We start from the raw sequence: 27,510 nt of genomic DNA, 5'->3' as shown, positions 1-27,510 counted from the left end.
ATATTCCAAATTGTCAAAACTCTTTTAATTTTTTAAAATTTGATGCCACTCCTTTAATTAGAATCTTATGTTATCATCGTCAACCATTCGCATTTATTGTTTTTGTTAACATTATTAATACAGTAAGTGCTTGGCAAAATAGATTTGCATAGATTAGATTTGCATATAATTTTCTCTCTATATAGACTCACACTCACACACACGCACAAAGATATATACATACATATATATACATATATTTAAACATATACATACATATCAAAAATAATACCCCCAAAATTTTTCTGGGGGATAAAAATTACTACCATTTTTGGAATACCGATGTACTACTAACAATTTAACGCAAATTTTTCAATAAAATAAAATATAATAAAAAAACAACAACAACAAAAATCAAGATAAACCATAATTCACGTCAATAAAAAAAAACCTATAATCTCGAAAAAGTTGAGTTTTGACTTAAAAAGAGAAAAAAAGTTTAATTCGAAATACAAAGTACAAATTTTAGATTAAAAAGAACAAAGCAGCGTTTTAAATGCAAGCATTTACATTCTTGAGATTTTTCAATGTTTTAAACCTTCTGGAGGCTGCGCCAACCTAACATTTTCAATATTTTGAACCTTCTGGAGGCTGTGCCAACTTAGCATTTTCCTTTAGTGTCATGGATCTTAAATATAAAAACATTAAATTACAAATTCTCTTACACACATTAAAGGTAAGTAAAAAAACAAATAAATTTTAATATTCTACCTCGGAAGATTTTTAGTTATATAAAACTAAAATGATTGAAACAATGAATTTTTTATTTGTTTAGTTTAAACCCTTTTTTAAATTAACATGAAAAAAGCATTAAGGACTTTTAAAATGAGTTAAAGAGTAATTGTGCAATCAATAAAGTATATTTTTTTAAAACTAGCTTTTGAAATGCAGCATCATTTTTTTATGAAAGAAAATTTAAGGATTTAAAGCAGACAGAATTTAATTTTTTTTGGATGAAGCGCCCTAATATTTATATTTGGAATGATAATCAGTCGCAATGATAAGTTTTAAAGCATATTTTTGTTTCGTTTTTTTTTAATTATTTAAAAAATTATCATTCAAACGTTTATGAGGAAAATAAACTAATTTTATTAATAGGTGTGTGTGTCTTTGCTTGAAGCGACTTGAAGAAACTAGTTTCATTGATGATCATCGACGTTCCGGAAGACCAAAAACTGCAACTTCGGGTAAAATCGTCAAAAAAATCAGCGACAAGATTCGGTACAACCCAAAACGATCGATGAGACAAATGACCAAGGATGAAGGGATTTCGGAAGGTTCAGTTTGACAAATCCTCCACAAAAAGCTTGGAAAATACCCGTACAAAATTCAAAAAGCTCACGGACTTACTGATCGGATGAAAGCCACTCGTTTGGCCCGTTACAAGGAGCGTCTCAAGCGATTAAAGAAGCCGGCGAACGCCTCGACGATTCTCTTCACGGACGAGTGTCTCTTCACTGTCGAGCAGTTCGTGAACCATCAGAATGACCGGATAATCGCTGGAAACGTTCAAGAAGCAAACCAGAAAGATCGAATTGCTTTAAAGACAGCTCACACCCAAGCATTGATGGTTTTCGGAGCGATTACAGGAGACGGCAAGATGCCATTGGTTTTAGCCGATCAAGGAGTGAAAATCAGAGCTCAAAACTACCTGGATGATATTTTGACGACAGAGGTATTAACTTGGACCAATTCACACTTCGGACAGCGGTTTTGGACGTTTCAACAGGATTCCGCCCCAGCCCACAAAGCAACGGTCGTCCAGGATTGGAGCAAAGCCAATTTTCCGGGTTTCATCACACGAGAAGAGTGGCCTCCAAACAGCCCGGATCTTAATCCCCTCAACTATTCCATTTGGGGAAATATGAAGGCCAAGGTTGGAGCTGTTCGTTATCCAAATTTGAACTCTCTACGGCAAGCACTCGAAAAAGAATGGGCCACTCTTGACGATGATATGGTGTCCGCCGCGGTTAAAGCATTCCCCAAGCGCCTCAGGGCGTGTATAAAAGGCAAAAAAAGGCTTTTTGAGATCTGACTTGTTTTTGTTGTTTAGTATGTTATCGAGAACAAATGTTTTAACGTCGTAAATACTGAGTGCGGGAACTTTTTACGCACCCTGTATATATATATATATATATATATATATATATATATATATATATATATATATATATATATATATATATATATATATATATATATATATATATATTTAACATTATAACATGTTTTTTAAAACAAATATATTTGAAATTAACTCAACATAACATACTTTTAAAAAACTATTTTTGATAATATTAGGGACCTGTTTTGTGTTCAAGGGTTTTGGGGCACCCCTTAAAACATTTTCTTATTCAAAAATTTCTTATCTTTAAAATCTAATGGTTATGTTTTTTATAGAATATTTTTTGTTAGTGGAAGCAGACTTTTTTAAAAAAAATTGAGGACCACCTTTATTTTTATATTATGGTGGTCCCTATATATCTCACCCCTATTTATTTTTAAACTATCTAGATTTACTTAAATACAAAAATAAATCTTATGACAACACTAACCAATGCCAACAGTACTCTAAAAGATTTTTAAAATTGCTGTTTTTTAATTTTTTCCGTTATGTAGCTAAACCAATCAAAACATATTTTATAAAATATTTATTAAAATAATATATTATTGCAGATCAAGTAAAAAATTTTCCTTTGAGTGTCTCTTTTTTACAGTCTGGATACCTGTGCTCTTGCACATGTACTGTTCTTAAATAAAGATTTTTTTTATGACTCTATATAGCCAACATTTTTGTTCCACATAGAGACGGGACTTAAAAGGAAATTCTCATTAGTATTAAACAAGAAAAAAAAATTGTACTCAGGACAGAATCACTTATCACTTAAAAATTTTGCTGCGACAATAAATAAGGCAGTATTATTATCATTTTAGTGAAGACAATAACAAAAAATAATACAATGTATTCCTACTTACCATACAAATAATTAGACATAACTTCTGACTATGAAATGTATCTTTTTCCAGAATCAAGCAAACTCTCTCTTTAAAATGTTCACTACAATGCTTCCCTGACAAGTACCAATAATGTTACTTTGTACCAAGTACAAATGCAGTTTAGGGCTGCTTTAGAGATCGATTTGTCAATAGTTTCATATTCCTTAATTTTTAAAGAGTAAATATTTTTACCCACCCATTATAAATAGCTTTACCAATCAACCTTGATTGATGCTTTGCTCCAGGAAGTCTGATTTCAAGTTTTTTTCTTATTATCACCTCCTAAGAAAACAACAGATAGTTTAATCAGTTCCTGATAATCATCACACACAATGGTTTTGTAGCAGTTCTTGATCATAAAATGTCAACAATTCTTCTTTTGTACTACAAAAATGTTGTTTGACATTGAGTATGGCTACATGTAATATGTTAGATTTTTGTTTCAAACACATTTTAAAACCAGTTTGTAAACGTAATGGCGGCAAGCAAAGAGTAGTAATAATGTGTCTAGTTTTTGTTCTAAAAGTACACAAGCTCCTTTATTAGATGTTGCCCTATATTAGATGTTGTTTCGCCACAAAATACTACTTGTGTTTTGGCATCAATGTTCCAGCCATAAAATGCGTTTAATACAGCTTTAGCTTGATCCTGGCCAGTAGAGCTCTCCAGTTGGGGTACAGTCAGCAGCAATTCCTATTCTCCAAATAAAACTATAACTGACAGGTGTGCTTCTTTAGAACTTCTCACATCTATTCCAGGAAATAGTTTCCTGAACAGTCACTATTACAAGCATATTATTCTTGCAATCTGATATTTTAGATTCTGCTTTATCTCCTCTACATTAGACTTGAATGCGTTTTATAAACAATTTGCTTATCAGAAAATGATCACATCTAAGATCTAGTGGTTCTACTACAGCCAGAAGTATATAAACAGAATCTCTTTTTAATTTAAATCAAATTTAATTGATATCTATCGAAGCTGCAAGTAACTTAGGAAAGGTAAAGCTTTTCATTCCGCTTTTTGTATTAGTTTACGCATTTTTCATTTGAGATGTGGATTGCATGGGTTACTCAAGGCTTTTATCAGTGTTGGTATGTTGATTGTGATGTTCTTGCTTTGTAAAATCTTGCGTAGTAAGAGAGGAGATAAACTACCAAGACTAATTTACTTGTCTTTTTTTTTTTCAATTTTCTGTCTTGCTTTTTCTTCTTTTTTACCTCGCCCAGCTTCTCTTTGTTTTTGTAAAATACTTAATCTTCTTCTATTTTCAAAGCATCCAACTGTGTTATATCTCCAACCTAACTCCAAAGCATCAACTGTGTTATATCTCCAACCTAACTCCAAAGCATCAACTGTGTTATATCAAATAAATTATTTAAATTGTATCGTAAGTTCTGCCCATGATGCTTGTAAACATCTTTTTTTTTAATTTTTTTGTAACTCTCCAAGCATGGTGAAGATTTACATTTTTTTCTCTACAGTTAGGTAGGGATTCTAGCTTATTACCAAATCATAACATTTTTTAAATGACGAGATTTAAGCTATCACTAGCAGTCAACTTAACTTCAGGAATGTTAAAAAAAGTACTGCAAGAACTTTACAGTTAGGCTGTAACTTTGCGCACGTTATTTGATAATTCACCTCACTGACTAAAGAAATTTTTTTAATTGCTTCTTAATTCCTTTGCCATTTTATAAATGTAAAACAATGTGTCAAAAAATGCATAATTATCAATTATTATTAATTATCAAGATTATCTAATAAAAATAACTAGTTATGTGTCATTGTAAAAACTCTTTTGACTTTTTAAAATACACTTATTTAACTAAGAACAAATGACAAAAACTACATAGGCCGCTACTTATGGGCAACTCATATAGACATTATTCGATGCAAGTTGGCACAGGTCATCGTATTTTATATAAGGTAAAAATTTATCATGATGAATTCATATCCAAAGTAATTTTTAATATACTTTTTGCATTTTAATGTGCGCTTAAATCATCCAGAAAAACAAAAAAAAAACAAAGAACTTTAAAAGAAAATTGCTGCCCCAGCCCAAATCCTCAGTCGATATAGTAGTACCACCTACCGGCAGCAAGGTATAAGATAGTCAATGTATGCACTGAAACCCCCACAGTTACATATTTTTGTAAGACATCATGATTGTGCGTCTAATGCAGCATTAGTGTCTGTGTCTGTCTGTCTGTCTATCTATATGTATATATATATTAGGGTGGTCCTTATTTATAAGGAAAAAATTTTTTTTTCGAATTGTTTTGAAATTATTTGCCAGAATGTACCTTTATATAAGACATGAAAATATAACAAATTTCAGCTCAATCGGTTAATATTAACACGTGCCACATCGACGCTGAAGTTGTGAGATTCAATGTAAGGCAGTTACCTATAAGAACGACAATGTACACTCGACTGTTAACATAAAATTACGCATTTTTTTTTAAATTTTAGTATAAAAACATACTAATTAAAATGAAAAGGTAAAATAAAGATATAGTTTATCCTAATACTATATTTTTTATTTATTGAAATGATACATCCACTTCAGATACTTATTTTGGATTAAAGTAAGCCTCCTTTTGTGGCGACTGGGAACTCTCTCCGGTACTCCTGAACAACCTGAATAAAATAAAAATAATATTGAATGTGTTTTCTAAACCTAGCCTATAGAATGTGTTCAAGAAAAAAATAACAAAAAATTAAATTTGTTTATACATACCTGTATAAAAAATTGTTTTTGATGCTCATTTTTTGTCATTTTTTCATTGTAATCCTCAATCAACTTCACTCCTCTTTCTGCAATATCATTTGTACATTTTAAGGTTGAAATGATATTTTTTCCTGTGCGATAATCCTCTCTGTTTTCCCAATTCAGCGGATCGTCCTGAAGAAATTCAACACAAATACCGAATCATTTAAATAACTGAAGTGAATTGGCGGACAATAATTCAGTTGGTAGATCTTTTTGAACAAAATTTTGGACATCTCGGATTTGCAACAACAATTTTTTCTCAATGACTTCTGTCTCTTCATTTTCTTCTTCTTTTTCATTCACAGTCTCTATGTTTTTACTTGCACATTCCATAATTTTTTGAGCAATTCTAATTTTTTCAACTCTCTCAATTCTATCGTCAAATATTGCCAGGGCAGCACACTCTTCACTTAGATACCATAAATGGTTTAAAAATTTTGTTATTGCAATGGTTGCAATGTTTTCATTAATATTTTTAAATTTAACCAATTTTCTCAAAAAATATATATCATTTAGGGGAGCTCCTGTAGTATTCGTTACTGAAAACCAGGCCTCTACATAACAGTATACAACGAAAACGCAAATTTCTGCATTCAGTTTTGAATTATCCTTTCTCATTTTCATTTGATCGCGAAATAAAAAAAGTTTTAAACAATAAATCGCTATAGACATCCACCTCGCTAAATGATATGCACCGGGGGCCCTAAAACTCACATTTGTTTTATCTCCCAAAAAAATGAGCGTCAATTGCAAAAACTCTTTGTAGTCATCACGTGGTTGCTCTTCTGCAAGTTTCCGTTTCAAAAAATAAATAATTTCCGGCGCTACATCTTTCAGTGCATTATAAACGGCTTCATCGCTGGTATAATCTAAAAATTTCATTTTATCAATATTCTTCCAGTTTTCTTTCAGTGCTTTGAATTGAGCAATTTCAGGACCGGATGCTACAATTGCTTTTGTCCTCGTGAATACACCAGCCAAAACGACCTCAAATATATGGTGTCGGCATGGAAGCCACAAAATATCTCGCCCTAACCTTTGTTGAAGCAGAACTGCAGCTCCTTTTATACGCCCAGTGTTTGATGCTGTAGTATCAAAACAAAAGGCTTGAATTTTTTCGGTTAAATTCCATTCATCAGTGATATGGAACACAGCAGAGCAAACTTCCGATCCTCCTGATGATGCAATTCCAGGTATTCCTAATAATTGTTCAAAATCTAAACCAACCGCGATTACAGGAAGCCGATCAATTTTCTCATTTTTTGTAATATCAGACAATAATTTGGAATCCCAATGCACTTCAATAAAATTTGCATCATTTCCTACCGATTTTATTGATGAATATTTTATTTTCCGCAAAATCTCTCTATTTCTTTTGATAGACGATCTATTGAGAACAAACTTGGTGATATCTTTATTAAGAGCTTCTAGGACGGCAGAAATAATATGCATTGCATCCCTGTCGCTCACTTTACATTTGTCCAAGGCAGCGGCCAGGCGAGGTGTCATTAACGTCTTTCGTCCTCTCTTGTTTGAAGATGGACCCTGTTCAGATTCCAATATTAAATATGTGTCATCTTCACTGTTGTCTTGATTTATCACTTTTTTTCTGTGAATCTTCGTTTTCTTTATCTTCCATTTCAAAATATGCAATCGAACAACTAGAATTTTCTAACAAATCTTCTTTTCTTTTTAACTCTGCAGCTGTGCGTTCTTCTTTCCGCTTTTCCTTACGTAATAATTTGATATCTACTCCCAACATACAACCTACTCTACCTTTCTCTCTTTGCTTAATTAAAAATTCTCTATCTTCGGCGATTTTAATCTCATTTAACGCATTTAAGGTGGCAATATCGAAAAGGTTGTCTAAATCTTCTTTAAAATCATTTTCTTTTTCTCTTTGCTGTTGAGTATCTCTATTTTTAGATTTTTCTAAATTTCTGACATTATCGTACAAAGATTTTAAGTTTGAAATACAGTTTGAACGGTTTTAAACTGGGATTCTTGCTTTTTTCCAAAAAACGACCACTTCATCAATAACTAAAGCACTGCTGTCATTAGGATTTAAATTTACCACTCTCATGTTATAAAAAAGTACACTCAAAACATCTTGTTTACATGGTAATTTACTAACGCAGATTTGATTTTTCATCACTCCAACTAGATAAATATTTTTTCGAAAAGTGGACATTTTAGCACTTTTATCAATTACTTATATAGCACATCTTTTTGTATGCACTTCATGTACAAAACTAAAACTAATGTAGCATTGAACAAATAATATGTAAAAAAAAAATTGACTTGTAGAGACTTGTAGTTGCACTTGTAGCGAATTCAGAATGCACTTCTTGGTTAGTTGCGCATAGCATGTTAGACAGTCAGATGCATGAAACTTTAAGGCTAATGCGGCACGTGTTAATATTATAGGATTGAAATTTTGTATTTTTAATGTTTTGGTGTAACTGAACAAAATTACAAATAATTTTGAAAAAATATGAACTTTCGAAAATAAGGACCACCCTAATATATATATATATATATATATATATATATATATATATATATATATATATATATATATATATATATATATCCATATATATCCATACATCCTGTATACATGCATACATAAAAGTAAACAAGAATTGTTACTCCTCAGGTATTGCTTAATTTCTTGCTTTTATTAATTTTTTAAACTAAAATGAAACTTAATTAAAATCTTTTTTTGAATAAAAAAAAATTATTGATATATGCTGAAATGGCCTAAACAAGTGATTCTTAAATTAGGGGCTGCAACCCTTTTGGGTGGTTGTAGAGAAACTTATGACAGATCAATTTTTAGTTTTATCAATTTACTATGGACTTAATAATACAATAACAGGTTAATAATACAAGAAATAAAAATAATTAAAATGATTTTTACTTTTATAAATTATCATATAAATATTTTATTAATTTTACAAATTTATTTTAGAATATTTCATTACATTAGAGTATTCTATAAATATAGAATTTCAAATACAATATTACATTTAAATATTCCATAAATATGGATAAATGTTGAAAACTAAAAGCTAGAAGTGTAGATGCAAGAATTTTTCTGAGGTAGGAAGCAGTAAAAAAAAAAAAGAAAAAAAAAAAAGGAAACTAGCATTGGAGAAAAAAATTAAGTATAATAAATCATATTTACAATATAGAATCATATTTACTGCCATTACGCACAACTTACTTTTTGTTCATTTTTTAATGATACTTTTGTGAGTGAAAGTACAAAACCTTCAAAATTACTGAGGCATTCCAACAACAAGCAACAATAAACAACAACTTATTTAATAAAACCTTTAAAATATTTTCGAAATACCGTTGCATGAGAATTATAGGGTTCTATCTGCATTTTTTTATGTTTTATGTTTTTATCTAACAATTAAAGTTTCAATTAATAATTAATAATAAAAACAAACAACTTTAAAAATATTATGAATAATAATATATTTTTAATAATGAAACCATAATAACATAAACGATTTGTAATTTATAACTATAAAGAATAATAGCATTAAAACATTTTGAAATTAAATATCGAAAGTTAAGTTCTCACAACATAAAAAAATGCAGATAGAACCTTATAATTCTCATGCGACGATATATTAAAGGTATAAAATTAAAGCAAATTCCACTATTCAATGATACTAAAATAATACTAAAAGGATATCAGCTGTAATCAGTTTTAGCAACTTATGCAAAGAAAATCTGAAATTTGCAATTTAGCTCGATGAATCAACAGATATAACAAATTCACCCTTCAATATAAGTGAAGATTTACTCTTTTATCAGTTAATGAAAAGTTATACAACAGGCAAAGATATTTTTTCTTTTACAAGTAAATGAATTTTTTAAAGAAGGATTGGATTGAATTATTTTTTAATTAGTCTGAAAACAGAGAGTGCTCTCTCTGTTTTCAGACTAATTAAAAAATACTCTTACCATTTGCAATTACTTATGTGCGAATGGTATATACAGTAATGATAAACATCAAAACAGCACTCTTGTCTTAGCAACATAGAAATTGATATGAGAACTGCCTTTACAGATATTAAACCTAGGTTTAATTTATTGCGTCAAAATAAGTATGTTTAAGCATCACATTAAATTTATTTTAAAACATGTTTAACAAACTCAATTAGTTAAGTTTATGGCAGTAAATATGTATAAATATAATATTTTGCTCAAAGATATACTAAAGATAAAATATTAATTTTTTTTTGACACTAAAAATAAACCTGCTGTTAATCAAAATCATGATTGTTTCAGTGCAATTAAACTAAAAAAATTAACTCCTTATAAATGTTACAGATTTTAACACCCTCCCCCCCCCCTGAGATGATTTCTACATATACCCATTCTTAGGGTAATCCTTTGAAGTTTTTAAGAGTAAAATAAGGTGGTGGAACAAAAAGTTTATGAAGCGCAGTCTAAACTGTTAATGATAAACTAGAACCATAAGCTAAGACATAAAGACACTGATTGAAATCAAGAAAATAAAAAACTTTAACATATATCTTAAAGCATAAATCATAAAGCATATATCTTAAAGCATAAATCATTGAAATCAAGAAAATAAAGAACTTTAACATATATCTTAAAGCATAAACTCAGTACCTGCCTCAAATGTCTGTAGTAGTGTGTGTGTGTGTCCATGTGTGTATGTATATGTGTATGTATGTATGTGTGTATGTATGTATGTGTGTATGTATGTATGTATGTATGTATGTATGTATGTATGTGTGTATATATATACATTCACGCATACCACATACAAAATTAAAAAAGTTACACATACTTATTTTATGCACTATCAAATAATAATTGATAAAAAATTTACTGTAACAAAAAATAATGCATTTAGTGCAAATCTTACCTACGCAACTCGGTCAATAGTGTTTTTATAGTATATGACTTTTGCCACTTTGATAACATTGGAGATAATCTTGCATCAACCTATAAAGAATAATAATAAAAATAATATTCAGTTAATCTCCAACTATTAACATGAGGAGTGTTGCTGCATCGACTGACAAATAGGTAGAACATAAGAGGAGTGGTGCTACATTAACTAAGAGCTTAGTTTGGACAGACAGTCTATCAATAAAAAAAAATTGAATCAAAATTATTTTTCTAATTTTCAACAAACTAAATTTTTAATTATTGCGATATTAGTCATTTGCTGCTAATTTTGATCTTATTCTGCTTTTGGAACTTTTAATACTATTACTTTTTTCAAATTTTCGTTTTCATTCTTTATTTCGATATATATGCAAAAAGTCCCTTTTCAAATTTACTCAGTTTGGTTGTTTTCAATACTGTTACTAATACCCTTAAAATCTAATAATCCTAAATTAAAAGTTAAATCAACCTATATCAAGATCTAGATGTTTTTACAGCACTTTTTAAAAAAATAAAAGGTTCCATAAAAGATCATTGAATCAGAGAAAGATTACGGAAGCTAAAACAGTTATGTTTATTTTAGCATCAAATAAAATCTCTTTAATGGGAGATTTCAAAGTGCCACCAAAAAACTACCAACATTGAAAAATATGTAAACATAAAGTCGAATCAAATGATGGTTGTCTATGTTATCAGTTCAGGTGACAGGGTAAGTGCTTTTTACATAAGGGTAAGTAACTTTTTACATGCAGGGTAAGTACATAAGCCTAGAAGAGCAGGAAAAAACCTTTTTTTATTTTGGGTTATTTTGGGTCAACAAAACGCATTTTTGTTGTTGTTGTTTTTTTTGCTGGTGTTTTTCAGCTTATACATAATGTTATGGCAAAAGAAACATTGAACTTTTTCCATTTTGCTAATTTGGATTAAAGGTTTAAATAACATATTATGATTAAGCTCTACATACCTCCTGTATGTCGAGCTTAATCATAATTGATTATGAACAAGAAGGACAAGAAGAAATCACTAAATAATTTAAAGATATCCTTTCTCTCTTCGTATACATTTATGTATATATAGATATTAAGGTGCCTTAAAACCCCTTTAGATAGAAAACCACAGCTCAGTAATTCTAAAGAATTTCTATAAGCTTTTTATATCTATTTAAAAATTTTTTTTTTAAGATTAGTGTAAATTTTTATTTATTTGTGTACAAAGTTGATCCATTTTTTGAGAAATTTTTTAAAAACAATATTGTAATTATAAAATGGACCTGAGCATGTACTAAAAATTGGATAAGTAAACTTAAAATTAGACTTAAATTAATCAAAAAAGATAACCACAGCACATTGAAAACACTGAGTTCTGATTTTTTTATTTAAAGGGGGTTAAAGACACCATAATATATACAGTATCGGACAAAACGAGTGCAACTAAATAATGCTAACTTAGTTTCTTTATATAAAAGTGCTGCATTTTTTCAATTTAGAGAAATAAATATGTAACTGTTTAGAAACAAAGTTCTTCAAGTTTTATTCATCACAAAGTTCATTATTTGTACATGAAAATTAATAAATTAATCAAAAGTATTAAAAAAAGTTGATTTCCTTCTGGACAAAACAAGTGCAACTCGACAAAATGTTGACCAAGCTGTATTTCGCTATCAATATTTCATGGCGAATCCTTTGAATCACAGCCTTGCATATTCGAGGCATAGATTCAATTCGGTGATCAATGAAACTTTGTGGAATCGCTGCCCAAGTCTTTTGGATTTGTTCAAACAGTTGATCCTTATTACGAACACCTTCACAATTAATTCTGCGGTTGACGATCTCCCACAGGTTCTCGATAGGGTTGAGATCCAGAGATTGAGGCAGCCAATCCATCACCGATAAGTGGTTGTCTTGAAACCACTGCTTGACTACTTTTGCAGTGTGTTTCGGATTGTTGTCTTGCTGAAAAACCCATTTTATTGGCATTCAGCATGAGGTAACATAAAATCTTTCAGGATATTTTTATACATGAAACGGTCCATTATTCCATCGTTTCGATGTATTGGACCTAGACTGTTAGCAGAAAAACACCCCCAAACCATTACATTGCCTCCACCATGCTTCACGGTCTGATGACAGTAACATAAATCGAGGCATTTTCCGGCCGGTCGACGTACATGGCAAATGCCATCATTTCCAATGATGTTGAACTTCGATTCATCACTGAACAAGACATCTCGCCATTTCTGCACATTCCAGTCAATATGAGATGTAGCAAACAGGAGTCTTTTCTTCTGGTTTTTAAGTGAAATCAGCGGTTTCTTTGCAGGGTGTCGAGAAAACAATCCGGCTTCAACAGCACATCGTCTGATTGTTCTGTCTGATACAGGCAGCTTTAATTGCTTTTGTATCTCGACTGATGATATCCAGGGATCCTTCTTGACGGATCTGACGATCATAGAATCCTCTCTAGAAGAGGTGGAACGCGGTCTTCCACCTTTTTTATCTGCTGCCAACTTGCCCGTAGAACGATATTTGGAACATAGTCTTGATATGGTCCATTTTTTCACGCGATATTTTTCACAAATACTTTTTTGTGACATTCCACTCACGTAATTGCCAATAATTTTCTTTCTTAGTTCCAATCCAAGACTGTCGGGAGCCATTTTTGCACTTAAAGTCATAAAAAAAGGCTTACCATGTTACATTTACCTAGTGATGATACAATAATGCTCTGTGGAACACAACGTCTTGGTTGGATTTGGACTGTATTGATGTAATGAAACACTTGTTGTATTTCACTTCTTGTATTGATGTTCTTCGATAAAACACTTTGATAAAACTCACTTCGATAAACAGTCTTGATAATACTGACTGATTGACTTCCATATACTGACTGAATTACATGTCGATTTACATGTCTCTTATATAGTAAAATGAACCTGTGTGAACCTGTTCTGGAAGATTCTAGATGCTTCTTTTTGATGCTTCTGGATGCATCTAAATGCTTCTGAATGTTTCTGGATATTTCTGGATGCTTCCAGATGCTTTTTCTGGAAACTACAGGAAGCTTTTGCATACTTCTGGAGACTTCTGGAAACTTCCTTTATTTTTAAAAAAACTTCCGTGACGTTGACACGGACCAGACTTAAGAAAATGAAACAAGCCAAAAAAGTTGCACTTGTTTTGTCCGCTGCAAAATGGCACTTGTCAACTAAATTCTGCCTGTGTGCTGTCACCTGTCAGATGATTGCTCATGTCATGGCATGCTATGATTCCAAACTCCTGAACTGATTGCTGTGGTAGTATAGTTCGTTTCGTTTTTAAGACATGTAAAATTAGGAACACTTTTTAGCATTGTTGGATGTTGGTTGCAAATGTTTTGTCTAATACTGTGTGTGTGTGTGTATATATATATATATATATTTATAACTTTTAACAAAGATAGGCATGTTAGTCTTCTTCATATGGGGTATCTTGTAAAGTTTTAGAAGTTATAAAATTGTTTCTTTCTAACCACTTTATTAAAGGGTACCTCATCATCCTTAAACCTTAAAGTTTTATCCTTGGTCCTGTTTTGTTTCTCATCTACATTAATTTAAACATCTAAAGTAGCATTTTTTGCAGATATCTCAACTTTGAACTCCTGTCTTGACAACAAGTCTTCTCTTTTCAATCGCTTTGAACAGGCAGTTAATCTTGAATTTGATCTCACTTCTGTAACAGATTGGGGCACGCAGTGGCTTGTAAATTTAAACTCCAACAAAACTCAGTTATTTACTGCAAACAACCATCACAACACTGTCAAAATTCCTATATTAATGAATGGCAACCCTCTGACTGAGTCCTCTTCTTTACATCTTCTTTTATTATTGTTTACTACAGATCTTTCGAAAAACCTTCTCTTCATCATGCTCGCAAATATCTTAACCCTGATTCTATTCTCTACCTCTACAAATCTCTTATTAGAAGAACCAGCTTAAATCTCTTATTTAAGCTAGTTCTCTTAATGATGTTCTCCCAATGATCTCTTTGAGACAAGGTCAAAAAAAGCATCAACAAATAAACACTTTTAATTGTCTAGTTATTTACCTCGCATTTCAACTCTTTGGAAATCTCTTCCATCTTCTTGTTTTCTTGACTCATACGACCTACAACTCTTTAAGTCATTTTTTTCCCTAGTAACTCCCAACTTAATATTGGTTGCTTGCAGCCTTATTGGGTGTGAATCAGAATGAATATATATATATATATATATATATATATATATATATATATATATATATATATATATATATATATATATATATATATATATATATATATATATATATATAGACAACAACTTTTGAAATTAGGAAAAATGAGACCAAAAATAATTCCACAACCTCAATCTTTTAGAGGTTGGGATCGGGTCAGCAAAAAAAAAAAAAATGATACTTAAGTCTTAACATAAAACATAGAAACAAGGTCAGCAATTTTTTGCAGGCCTAAAACACCTTTAGGTTGGCATTGCCAAATCCTGACCTTAAATCCAAAGGCTGATATCAAATATTAGGTGTAATTAAATGTAATAAATGTAAATAAACAATGTTTATTGTGTCAATATATAACACTAAAACCAACTAGAATAAAATTGAGGAAGATAAAGTTATAAGTTTTAATACAGGACTGCTTCAACTTTACTAACATTTAAGCATACCAAAATAAAAAGAACATTAGTAAATTTCAGTATAAATTGTCATATTTAAATCTAAAATTAAAATATTAATACTAAATTTATTGTTATTTAATATACTAAATTTTAGTTAGATTTAGTAGCTAAAATAATGAATTTTTAAACCTTTCCCAAAAAAACAGACCTCAGTGTTTTTTTTCTTCCAAATAAATAAGATTAAAAAAAAAAACACATAACATTTCTTCAAGACACAAATCATTGGTTAAAACTTTTTCCATGCAATTATTTTGGTTATATTTACTTTCTCATTTGACTATTTTGGTTTAAGTTTAAAAAAAAAAAATTACTTAATAATTAACAATTTAAAAATAACTATAATACAGGTACTACGTAATAAAAAAAAATTCAGACATTTAGGAGAAATATTATACAGATTCAACCTTAGAACAAGCAAAATGATCCAATTTTCAACTGCTAACTGACAGTATCAATAAACCCATGTATGCCTGAAAAGTTTAGATACCAGCTTATATACTACGAAGTATTACATAACATAAGTAACATTTGCAGTTAACCTGAAACCTCAATATTTTCTTTAAGTAATTCTTGACAAATTACTTATGGTTTATAACATTTATCTGTAAGAAAATTATTTTACTGCACCACATTAGAGTAAAACAACATTGTTTTTTTAATGTCTTTTCACATTGTATTCATGCTCTCTATGTTTGTTCTATAATTTAAAAATAAATTAAAAAAACTTTTAAACATTTTTTCTTTATTATTAAATTATTTACTTATTTTTTCTATCATCCTTAATTGAAATTTTTTTTTTACAATAGAAAGGTGCCATTAAATCTTTTCAGGCCATTGTGAAATAAAAATTTTTTTTGAAATCTTCCTTAAATTTTACTACATAAAACACATAAAGAAGATGTAAGAAAAAAATATTTTTAAAATGTTGTTTTAACTATAACCATACACTAAATAAAATTATTTTGAATAGACAACTTATATAAGCTTCCTAATTGTGTTTTAAAAAATCTTTAATTTTTTTTTTTTATTTAACAAAAAAATATCATTAACATGAACAAATCATTTTTTTAACAAATATAACAATCAATGCTTTAATTTATTATTAAAATTTTAACATTTTTTGGCACAATAAAAAAATTTAGAAGCTGAATTTATATTATTATTTTGTAGTGGTACATCCTGAGATTATAAAAAGACTCCCAGACTTTAAGAATAAAAATTATAAGCTGTAAAATTTTTATATATTTTAAATAGTTTACCAAAGCAAAAAAAAAAAAAAAAGTAAAAAATATCATTGATATACTTCATAGAAGAGTTTTGCAGGACCAAGGCAAAGGCCTTGGTTAAAATACAACAATACATACAGTACAAAATACAACTATACACAGTGTGTAGGTAGCTAGGTAGGTAAATTAAAACTAAAACCAATGTTAAATGAATTTATTTAATTAAACAATATTAAATCAATTAATATCAATTAAAACCAGTCCTCAGAATTAGGGGTCAGCACTTGGCAATGCCAACCTAGAAATATTTGAGGTCGGCAAAAAATCATTGACCTTGTTTCTATGTTTTATGGTCAAACTTTTTCACATTTTTTCTGCCAACCTCACAAAGATTAAGATGAGCAAATAATTGCTGACCTTTTTTTTACAATTTCGAGGGCTGTAAAACTGATATTAACTGATAATGAAATCAAATAAAAATATACATTGCCATTGCTGTCCACACCAGTCATGTTGATTTTAGTTGTAAATGTGCATGTTGGACGCTCATGTGGATATTTACTGCCACATCGAATATTCAAATTGTAAATTCGATTTTCATAACAAGTCTTTAAAAGTAAATAAAATTTTAATTACTTTTTAATTAAAATAACTAAAACCATTCAGTGTAATCATACTATATATATATATATATATGTATATATATATATATATATATATATATATATATATATATATATATATATATATATATATATATATATATATTTGGCCTTCCCAGGAAGCACAACGGTTGCATGTCTTGTTTGTCCATGTTTAAAGTAATTTTTTAGACAACATGACCACGTTTTTATAGTAAGCATTTTAAGAACTCACAGCAACATAAAGCAATAACAAACTACAGAAAATAAAACAGCAATACTTGAAGAATAGAAACGAATACTATACGAAATAGAAATTCTAAATTAAATAAACTAATAATAAAAAAAATTAGAAAAAGAAAAATTGTAATAATGAAAATTGTAAAATAAAATGTCAAAAAAAATATACCTAAATATATTATTGTCTTTGTTTTCTTTTATTTATTAGGGTGTTTGTTATTGTCCACTACCAAAATTGATACAAGACAAGGAAAAAAGCAGATAAGAAAATAAAGCGAAAATAAAAACATTTTTTAATATACAATTTATTCGCCATTAATAAAAATGTTCAAATAAAGTGCCTAAAAAAATTACTTTAAACATTGACGAACAAGACGTGCAAATGCATGCGCTTTCTGGAAAGGTTTGATATATATATATATATATATATATATATATATATATATATATATATATATATATATATATATATATATATATCAATTACTTTAATTATTTTTAGACTTTTTTAAAAAAATAAAATAAAATTTTTAAATTTCGAATCTATCAGAAATTTTAAACTTTTATTATTTTGGTGCTAAATCAATCAAAAAGGGAATCTGATAAAAAAAACTACAATAAAAAAATGCGTCAAAAATATTATGTCATGTTCTAATTTAGTATTTCGAAGGAACACCACATGCTTTTGCGCAAACTTAAATATATTTTGGCATAGATTTAATAAGATGCTCACATATTTCTTAAAATAATTCTTTTAGAATTTCATTATAATTTTTTTTCAGTACAAGTTTTAATTGTGCAACTCTTTTCACATTTTTATGCATGATCAAACATTTTAAATGGGATTCATATCTGTTGATCTTGTTAACCATCGTAGAAAAGAAATATGCTGCCTTTGAAGAAATAATTTATAATGGTCAAAGCAAGTACATGTTTTCAGAATTCTCATTTATTTAAGAGTTATCAAAATTAATTTAAGAGTTATCAAGTTTAAATTAACTGACCTTTTAATTTTAACACATTTTTGAATAATTAAGTATTAGGGTTGCTAAAATTTACCCTTAAATTACTCATAAAGAATAATCAGGACTGATAAGTTATATATAATATTAAAAAGCTAATTCAAGGCCCGAATTAAGTTATTGCAAAATGCAATATCTGGAAATATTTCTAATCATTAAATTTTTAGTTTATTAAAAACCGTGAACATTTCTAAAATGAAACAGTAAATATTTATTGCAAAAATTAATTAAAAAGCAAAACAATAAATTACAAAAATAATAACAGTCAAAACTTACATATTTTTAGTTAATGTTTTTGAAGGTAATTTAAGGATTATAAATAAATAAAAAGTTTTAAGAAAAAATTGTTTTTACAAAAGGTCCAAAAATTTACACCGTAATTTAAAAAACAACCAATAAAAAATTATGCTCAAGGGTCAAATTATTATATTTCAACCAATTTGAAAAAAACTTTGTGGGTCACCATCTCTGATTTCCCTTATTTTTACATATTGTTATGTGCATTATGTAGATAGGTTAAATTTGAAATTTCAGACTTCCAAATACAATGGTTTAGAAATTATAGACTTAGAAACATGACACAGTGGCTCCCCTTGATTTACAAATGGTTAAACAGACTACTTTAGAGCTGTATAACTTTTTTCTCACTTTCAACAAGTGTCTCATTGTTTTAAGAACCATTTTCTGGATAATTCTCTCTTGAAAAAAAGTGTTTTTTATTAACTTGTGTTAAGAAAGTGTAGAAAAAAATTATGACCTCCTCAACTTTGGAAAAAATCCTAAAATTGCTAAAATATGCCAAAATGAAACTAACTGTAGCATTATTCTATTCACCCACAACTCTTTACAGATAAGTTTTCTGTTTAGCTACTACTGCAATAAATGGGCAAAATATAGGCAGCAGTTTAGAACTCAAATATATCTAAAAGCAAAATGTCCACTCACATAAAAAGTCCAATTTTCAGCCATTTTGAGATACTTGTAAATTTTTCTAACACTTTGTTTTGATCTAAGATTAGCAGCATTAGACCCAACTATCTGAAAATGCAAACATTATAAACTTGTCAAATCCACACCAAAAATGCCAGCATTTTTAAATAACTCTAATTTTTAATTATTAACAGTTAAATGTTACTAGAAACCAGTGCCCCCTTTAATCTGCCAACTGGCCTATGTGAAGGGTGCAACTAACTATAACTCATTTCTTATTAAAAAGAAAGATATGGTTGGTTGTCCTCTCCTTGATCTGGTCTTTATAATAGATAGGGGCACAAATAAAGGGGTTGCCTCTCCTTGATCTGGTCTTTATAATAGATAGGGGCACAAATTTAGATACTTAATATCTAAATATCTTAATGAAAAATCTAAATATTAAAACGAAACCATTATTTCTTTAAACTCTATTTTATTATGGGATTTTGGTTGTCTGTAAGTGGTCTGGATCCATCCCAACCCCACTCCCTAAGGTGAGGGGGAGGGGAGGGGTGGCGTAAATCAAAGGAGGAGGGAGGGGGCAACTAACTTTTAGTAATTTAGTTAACTTTTGTTAATTCCCTTTTAAGATCAAACATTGCATATTTGCTAGAAAATCTGGCACACTTTTTGATAGTCACTATCAAAATTCGAATCTTATGGTAAAGCATGAAAAAATGCAAGAAAGATATAATGGCCTTAACTGTATATTCATTAGAAAATGAATCATGTATGTTTCATGAATGTGAATGCTTGCATCCTTGTAAGTTGCTTGCCCCACCAATTAAACTTTCCAAAACAAACTATTGAATGAGATATTAATAAAAGCGTTAGTTGTTTTGCCATTACACTTCTGGTTAGGGCTGCCAATTTGAACTTTTTTTAAAAAGTTCGAACTAAAACACTTTGGAATTATTTAGTAAAAAAGTTTGAACTTTTTTGAATAGTTTTTATTTAATTAAAATTGAAAACAAAAGGGTACAAGTAAACACATAACTGTTAACTTATTTATAAAGACTTTTTATTAAATGCAAGGTATCATCCAGCAACCAGATTCTTTTTTTATGCGAAAACAATCCAAGGCTAGAGAGCCCTTTCACGAGATCAGGGGCGTGGTGGCTCTAGAAAGCCCATGCGGAATTTTTATTAAAAGACCTATATATGCGGGATTTTACCATATATGCTTGAAGTAAAGGCCCATACGAAAAATTATATATATATGTATATTTATATATATATATATATATATATATATATATATATATATATATATATATATAATTAATATTGTTTGTAATACTTCAAAATAAAAATGGTAGCAACACAATGCAGCGACCACGTTTTTGTTTTGATTTTCTTAAAACACAACTTTACCGCAAGCAAATACGACTAGTATTTTATTGTTTGAAGAACATAGCCTAACACAAAATTAAAAATCAAAGATTTTAATTTTTCTATTACTATATAATAATATATATTTTATTGTACAATAATATAAATTTTTTTAAATTATGTATAATTTTTTTTCTAAAATAAATATTGAAAATCTTGAAAAATGAGAAAATTCATTTTAGTTTATGCTTTTGTTTAATTCGGTGTTTTAACTTTTTTTTAACATTTTCGCATAAACAGTAAAAATGCCGCTCTTAAAATGGTGACGTTATTGACATAGTTTAAACATAAAAATTTTTATAATGTGGTTTCATTTAGCAGTTCATCATCCTATTTTTAATCTGTCTGAGGACAGGATATTACGGAGTGATTTCTTTATTTATATACAATATAAACTGTATAAAAATAAAAAACTTTATTTATTATTTTTTTTCGAAACGTTACAAAAATGCAAAACATGAGTTCGATCCTTATTTATATAAAACTTAGTTTAAAATTTAACACCAAAACATTTTTGTTAAATAAATTAAAACGCAATACAATTACTATATAGTAATTGTATTGCGTTTTAATTTATTTAAGAAAAATGTTTTGGGGTCAAATTTTAAACTAAGTTAATTTAAGTCTAACAATAATAATAGCTATTATTATTGTTGGGTCTGCGGACTTTCTTAAATTTAATTTGTCAACATTACAATCATTAAAAACCGTTTATGGGTTCATTATTTTCTCATGAAAAAATATCATAAGTCTCAAAACATCTACTTTGTTTTCAGAGCAATATTATTATTATGCAAAATACTAATATAATTGCGCTCAAACTCGAAGACTTTTTAAATCAAGTGATTAATAAAATTTAATTTGTGCTTACATAAATATTTTAAATGATTGTGGAATTTCTTTAAAATGTAGAAACAATTAAAATTTGCCAAAAGGCCCATACTTAGATTAAAAAGTGAAAAGCCCATGCGGGAATCTCGCTTAGCCTCTGGGGCCACCACGCCTCTGCACGAGATCATACCATTTGAAAATCATTTTTTAATAAAACATTTTTGGTTTTTAGCTAGAGTCAACTCTTTGTTATAATTTCTAATATCGTTACCATTTTTGGCTTATTTTATTAATGTCGAATCTATCTCTCTAAGCTGGAATATTCTTTGAATAAGATTAATTTGCAAAATTATCTATATTATTTCTTTATATTTTGTTTTCAAACTGATTACCTTGACCTAAAACAACAGGGTTTAACAAATATATCATTTTTATGTACTAAATTATTATTTTGTTAATTTAATTTTTATTGATGTTATTACATTTGAGAACCTCTGTTTTGTGTTTATTTTTAAGTACCTTGTAATAGTACATGTTGAGGAACATTTTGCTCATTGCAGTTTTTCGCAAAAAAAGAAAATACTCTAAAACTTCAAATCTTCTAGATGTGCTAACGCTGAGTAGCCATTTTTGTTTGAACTTAAAACTCTTTATAATTTTAATTTCAAACGTAAATGAACAGCAGTCAAATGGTGAAAAATACCAGTTGTTTAACTACTTTTTAATAGGAAAAAACCGATCCTACCTTAAATGCGATGGAGCTACAGGTGATGCAGTTTTGATTATATTTTTAGAGTTTCCAGACAAACACAAAACAAAAAAAAAGCAAATATGTTCAAATTTATAATTTTTATTTATATTTTAGCTTGTTTTACAAAAATTAATGAAAAGACATTATTTTTTAAAATTTAAAAGTTCGAACTATTAGGAGAAAAAAGTTTAAACTTGAACGTTGAAATTTTTGCATAAAGTTCGAACATTCGAGCTTGAACATGTTCGAACTAGCAGTTCTATTTCTGGTTGAAAGCCTAATTTTAGACTTTTAAATCTGCATAGTTTTTTCCGTTAAGAAAACATTTGGTTTTAATAATGAATGTTTTAGCTCACCAAAGAGTTTTTTAAACTCAGTTCAGTTTTACACAATCAGATTTTTTATACAATCAGGGTTTTTCCTTTCTAATTAGTCTGTGGTGTTATAAAAAATGTTAACTATAGCTTGTTTTTGTTTTTTGTTTAACATTAAGTGTTTGAGTTAAATAAACTAGTATAATAAAAATAGTAATTAAGCAAAGCAAACTTTAAAATACACGAGATGAATATTTTTCTTAGAAAATAAGTAATCAATTTTTTTATATACAACACAATATAATATAATATAGTTAAATTTTGAAAGATTTAAAAATCTTAATTTTTTTTAATAAATTGAGGAAACTATTTTAAAAATCTTATATATATTTTTAACTTATGTTTATAAAATTTATACTTATAATTCAAGAAACTGTTTTTAAAATGATCTAATACATATTTGTCAGATATATATAAAATTGATATTAAAAACTTGATACTTATATTTTTGTTTAATTGCCATAGAGGAAACCCTGCAACTTAATCTTGATTTAAGAATTTTGAAATAAAAAGTTTTTATTGACGTCAAGTATAAGCACATTAATAAGACCTGATATAAAATTAAAAATAGTCAAAGAGTCAGAACTTTCCTTTGCGAGAAACAAAATGGCATCAAAAATTAGGAAGTTCTTTGTTAAAACCTCATTCAATAACTCATAGGCACTTGGGGATCCCTTTCAAGACCTAAAGCATTTCCAGATATGGCAACTCACGATCACTTAATTCGAGCCCTGTAATTAATTAATTAGAAATTTAAAAAGTTTTTTTGCTACTATCCTTTAAAGATTTAGGAGTGGTCGAAAAATTTCTTTTGATTATGACAGAGGTTAATATGTAAAAGTGTTTTAAGCATAAAAGTGTTTTGAGAGAGGTTCAGAGCCATGGCTAGGCTACTACACATGCCCTAATTAAGAGGGGGATGGGAGCAAAAAATAGTGGGCCCATTTGTAAACTTGAAGAGCTTTTTTTTAGGAATACCAATTTTAGTAATACTTATTTTTGGTAAAAAAAAATTTTTAGGGGCCCTAATTACAGGTTGTTTTATTTTTCTTGGGGGGAGGGGGCCATGGCTCTGGGAAGGTTAATGCATAAAAGTGTACAATGTTTTTAATGAGAATTTAAAGGGATGTAAATATGATGTTAGAGGTTTTTAATGACAACTTTTCAAAGATGTTTTGGGATGGTTATCCAAAAACCAGTGTTAAATTAAGTAAAGAATATCTTAATTCATTGTTGCGTTATCTCATAATAATAATCTTGCATTAGATTCAAGATAATCATGAGTTCTTAAATGCTGAAAACAAGTGAAAAAAGTACTAAAAGGTGTGCTAGTGTATCACTTACTAAATAAAGATGGTAAAATAAGGAAAAAAAAAATTATACCTGTACTTTAGTATTTATATAAATAAAAAGGTAATAGAAAAATAAAAGTAATAGATTTAATTATAGAAGTAATAGGATTAGTAATTTAAACACAAGCAACAATGTCCTAGTGATGCATCTATTGTGTTTGTGTAATATACAAAACAACTGTTACATATACAGTAATTAAATAAAAAAATTTAACATTTGTAGTTTTTTTGTAAAAGACTGAAAGAGAAAACATATTTTAACTTTAAAGATTTTTTAAAAAATATTAAAACTAAATAATATACATTTCCTAACAAATAAGCTTTCAAAAAAGGAAAGAAAAAAAAAGAAATATATGTTATAAGTAATATACGTAAAAAGTAATTTAAGTAATAAATATTTCATAAATATTTGAACTTAATTTAGATATTTGAACTTAATTTAAAATAATTGGAAATTAGCAAATAACTTCAAAGGTAGTTTGGCAATAATATAAAAAAATCTGTGATTTTTTATAAAACAATTAAAAAAAATAGTCACATTTTCAGTTGATTTGGCAAAAAAATTACTTAATGCGATATTGAAAAAACCCAGGAATAATATATACATATTTAAAATATTTAAGAAAATTACCCTTGGTGGTCCTAGAATCATTCCGGTCCAGCGCACCAGATCCACATCATCATCACTTTCTAAACCCCAGCTAACAGTTCCATCACCTCCTTTTTGACCTTCCTCGAGTTCTTCCAATAGTCGAAAGTTACGAGGAACTAATAGAAAAAAATCTTTCATATATTATTATTTAGTAAAATAATTAGTTACGAATATACTTTTAAAATTAATTTTTAAACATACATTCTCATAAGGTTTAGTGTGGCCTTGAGGTTGGTATAATGTACAGTATGAGTGTTGCGGTGCATACTTTGACATAACACTTGACATAACAGGGACGGATTCAGGAATTTTTGGTAGTGAGGGGGAGGGATGCATCCCAATCCCCCCCCCCCCCCCGATCTGTCACTGAACACTATGTAAGTTTTTATTTAACATGGAACCGATTAATCATAAATTATATGCTTTGTAAGTTATAGATTAATTTACGATAAAACATAATTAAACTTATATCAAACATAACTTTCATAAACAATTAACAGGCTTGGCCAGGAAGGCGTGCAATTTCGCACCATAATATGACCATGCAAATACTATTTGATTTTGAAAACTTGACAGAGTTTGTGAAAATGTTTTGAAAATTTATATATTTTTTAAAAAGGCACTGAAAAAATCTTAACTTAACTATAAATAAACTTATTTGAAAAGAAGCAAAAAATCTTGATAAGAGAAAATAACGAAAAATAAAACAAAAATAACTTGACTAAAACTGAAAAAATAAAATTAAAACTTAACTAAAAATAATAAACTATAAAAATAAGATTACTTAAACTACATTTGTAATAAATAACTTTAAATCATTTATCTTTACTAATGTTTTTATAATATAATATTATGTGATAGTTATTGAATCAACTTAAACATTTATTTTTTTAAACTTTAAATGTGCATATCTTTTAAACAATTTAACGATTGTTCAATAAATTGCACATTTAAAATTAAAAAAAAAGATTCTTAACAATTCTTTGCGGTAAGGTAAATAAAAGAATTGATAATTAAATTGTTTCTTTAAAAAGTTGATATAATTTTATATAATATAAAGACATTTATAGTTTAAAATACATAATTATATATATATATATATATATATATATATATATATATATATATATATATATATATATAAATATATATATATATAAATATATATATATAAATATATATATATATATATATATATATATATATATATATATATATATATATATATATATATATATATATATGTATATATATATATATATGATATTCATAAAAAATTTATATAAAAAACCTTTAGCAGTGATTTGTTACTTTATTTAAATGTTTCAATAATAGAAAAGCATAAGTAAAGATCAAAGTTATTTAATTCAAACAGCTTTCAAAAAAGTTTGTCATTTATTCTTATATAAAGTTTATTAAATCGTTGTTTAAAGTAAGTCGACATTAAAAAAAAATATTTTGTTTTATTTTATTTGTTTGTTTTTTTAAAGAGGAAAGCAAAAATATAAATTGCTATCTGTTTGTAAAATAATATCAAAAACCATTTAAATATTCCAATTGATTAAAATTTTTGTTAAACGTAAATTGCTAAACATGTAGGTGAATAAGTCAACATTTGATACGTGTTATGTATACTGCATAGCTTTATAACTAGGTCTGAATTTAAATATCTACCCATTAGGCTTAAGATATATTTTAGGCGTTTAAAAGTATCTTATGGCCACTAGGTAAAACAAACCAATTTAGCATTGTGTAAACCTGTCTAAACTAAGCAAATGTTTGAAGCATGTAAAACAAGCTTAGAAAAGTTTTTGATATTATTATATTACAGTAAACTCATTGTTTACTAATTGTTCAACTTGTGCTTTATTTTATTGTTGTTTTTATGAAAAAAATACTAGACATCCAATTCAATTTTTAAATTTAAAATTTGTATTGCTAAATAAGCAAAAAAAAAATAACTTTAAAATTAATTAATCTCAAAACGAACACAGTGAGTCAGCAGTTATTTTTCTAGGCTTTTTACGTCTTTGTACAAGGTTTTTTTTATCTATATTAATTGGATAAAACAGTTAGCACAATATTCCCTTATTTTCTAATGAATTTATATCTCATTTGAAATGGTAAAGTTGCTGTTGTCTATGTATTTATCTAGGCTGACTTTATTTATTAATTTTCTTTTGAAATTAAAGCTGAGAGGCATTAAATTCATCAAATGATTTATTCTTGTTTTGGTAAGTCTAGAAATAAAACTTAATTACAGTGCTTCTTTGGCTTTATATTTATAATACTAATTTCATATAAGCAAGATAACGTTGAACGGATATATAATGGACTAACACATTAATTATCATTATTACAATTTTTGTTTTGAATTTAAGATAAATGTAGCCAATTTCATTATTGAGCATATACAAACAATGTATATAATATTTTTTTCATAAAAATTGTACCTTCAATATTTGACGCCATTTCTTATTAGACACAACTAACGCCTATTACGCCCGTCTATACAAAAATTGCCATTTGTTTTATAAAAATATTGAGCATTAGTTAGGAGGTACTTTATATTGACTTAAACTACTTTGCGGTCTGGA

The 27,510-nt window shown here is 28.1% G+C and overlaps 1 protein-coding gene across 1 annotated transcript; it reads right to left on the bottom strand.

Annotated features, from left to right (window-relative positions):
* Nucleotides 1-220: 220 nt before the first annotated feature.
* LOC100203605 (ubiquitin-conjugating enzyme E2 variant 2) lies at nucleotides 221-27,509 on the bottom strand. Its single transcript, XM_065820184.1, has 5 exons — nucleotides 27,367-27,509; nucleotides 24,893-25,029; nucleotides 17,172-17,294; nucleotides 10,731-10,810; nucleotides 221-667 (listed from the first exon to the last, which is right to left on the bottom strand). Exons 1-5 carry the CDS (start codon nucleotides 27,383-27,385, stop codon nucleotides 607-609), a joined length of 420 nt encoding a protein of 139 aa, XP_065676256.1. The 5' UTR covers nucleotides 27,386-27,509; the 3' UTR covers nucleotides 221-606.
* Nucleotide 27,510: the final 1 nt, after the last annotated feature.

The sequence above is a fragment of the Hydra vulgaris genome, chromosome 15, assembly GCF_038396675.1.
Source record: "Hydra vulgaris chromosome 15, alternate assembly HydraT2T_AEP".
Lineage (NCBI taxonomy): Eukaryota > Metazoa > Cnidaria > Hydrozoa > Anthoathecata > Hydridae > Hydra > Hydra vulgaris.
The sequence above is the reverse complement of the archived record's forward strand: the minus strand, read 5'-3'. Positions and strand labels throughout refer to the sequence as shown.

What these genes read in the sequence shown, in the direction of transcription:
- LOC100203605 (XM_065820184.1), bottom strand. An exon ending in TGATTCTAGGACCACCAAGG is followed by an intron (nt 17,295 to 24,892) that starts GTAATTTTCTTA and finishes TTACTTTTAAAG; the next exon opens with ACTTGTTATGAAAATCGAAT. An exon ending in CTATTGACCGAGTTGCGTAG is followed by an intron (nt 668 to 10,730) that starts GTAAGATTTGCA and finishes TTTATATTTAAG; the next exon opens with ATCCATGACACTAAAGGAAA.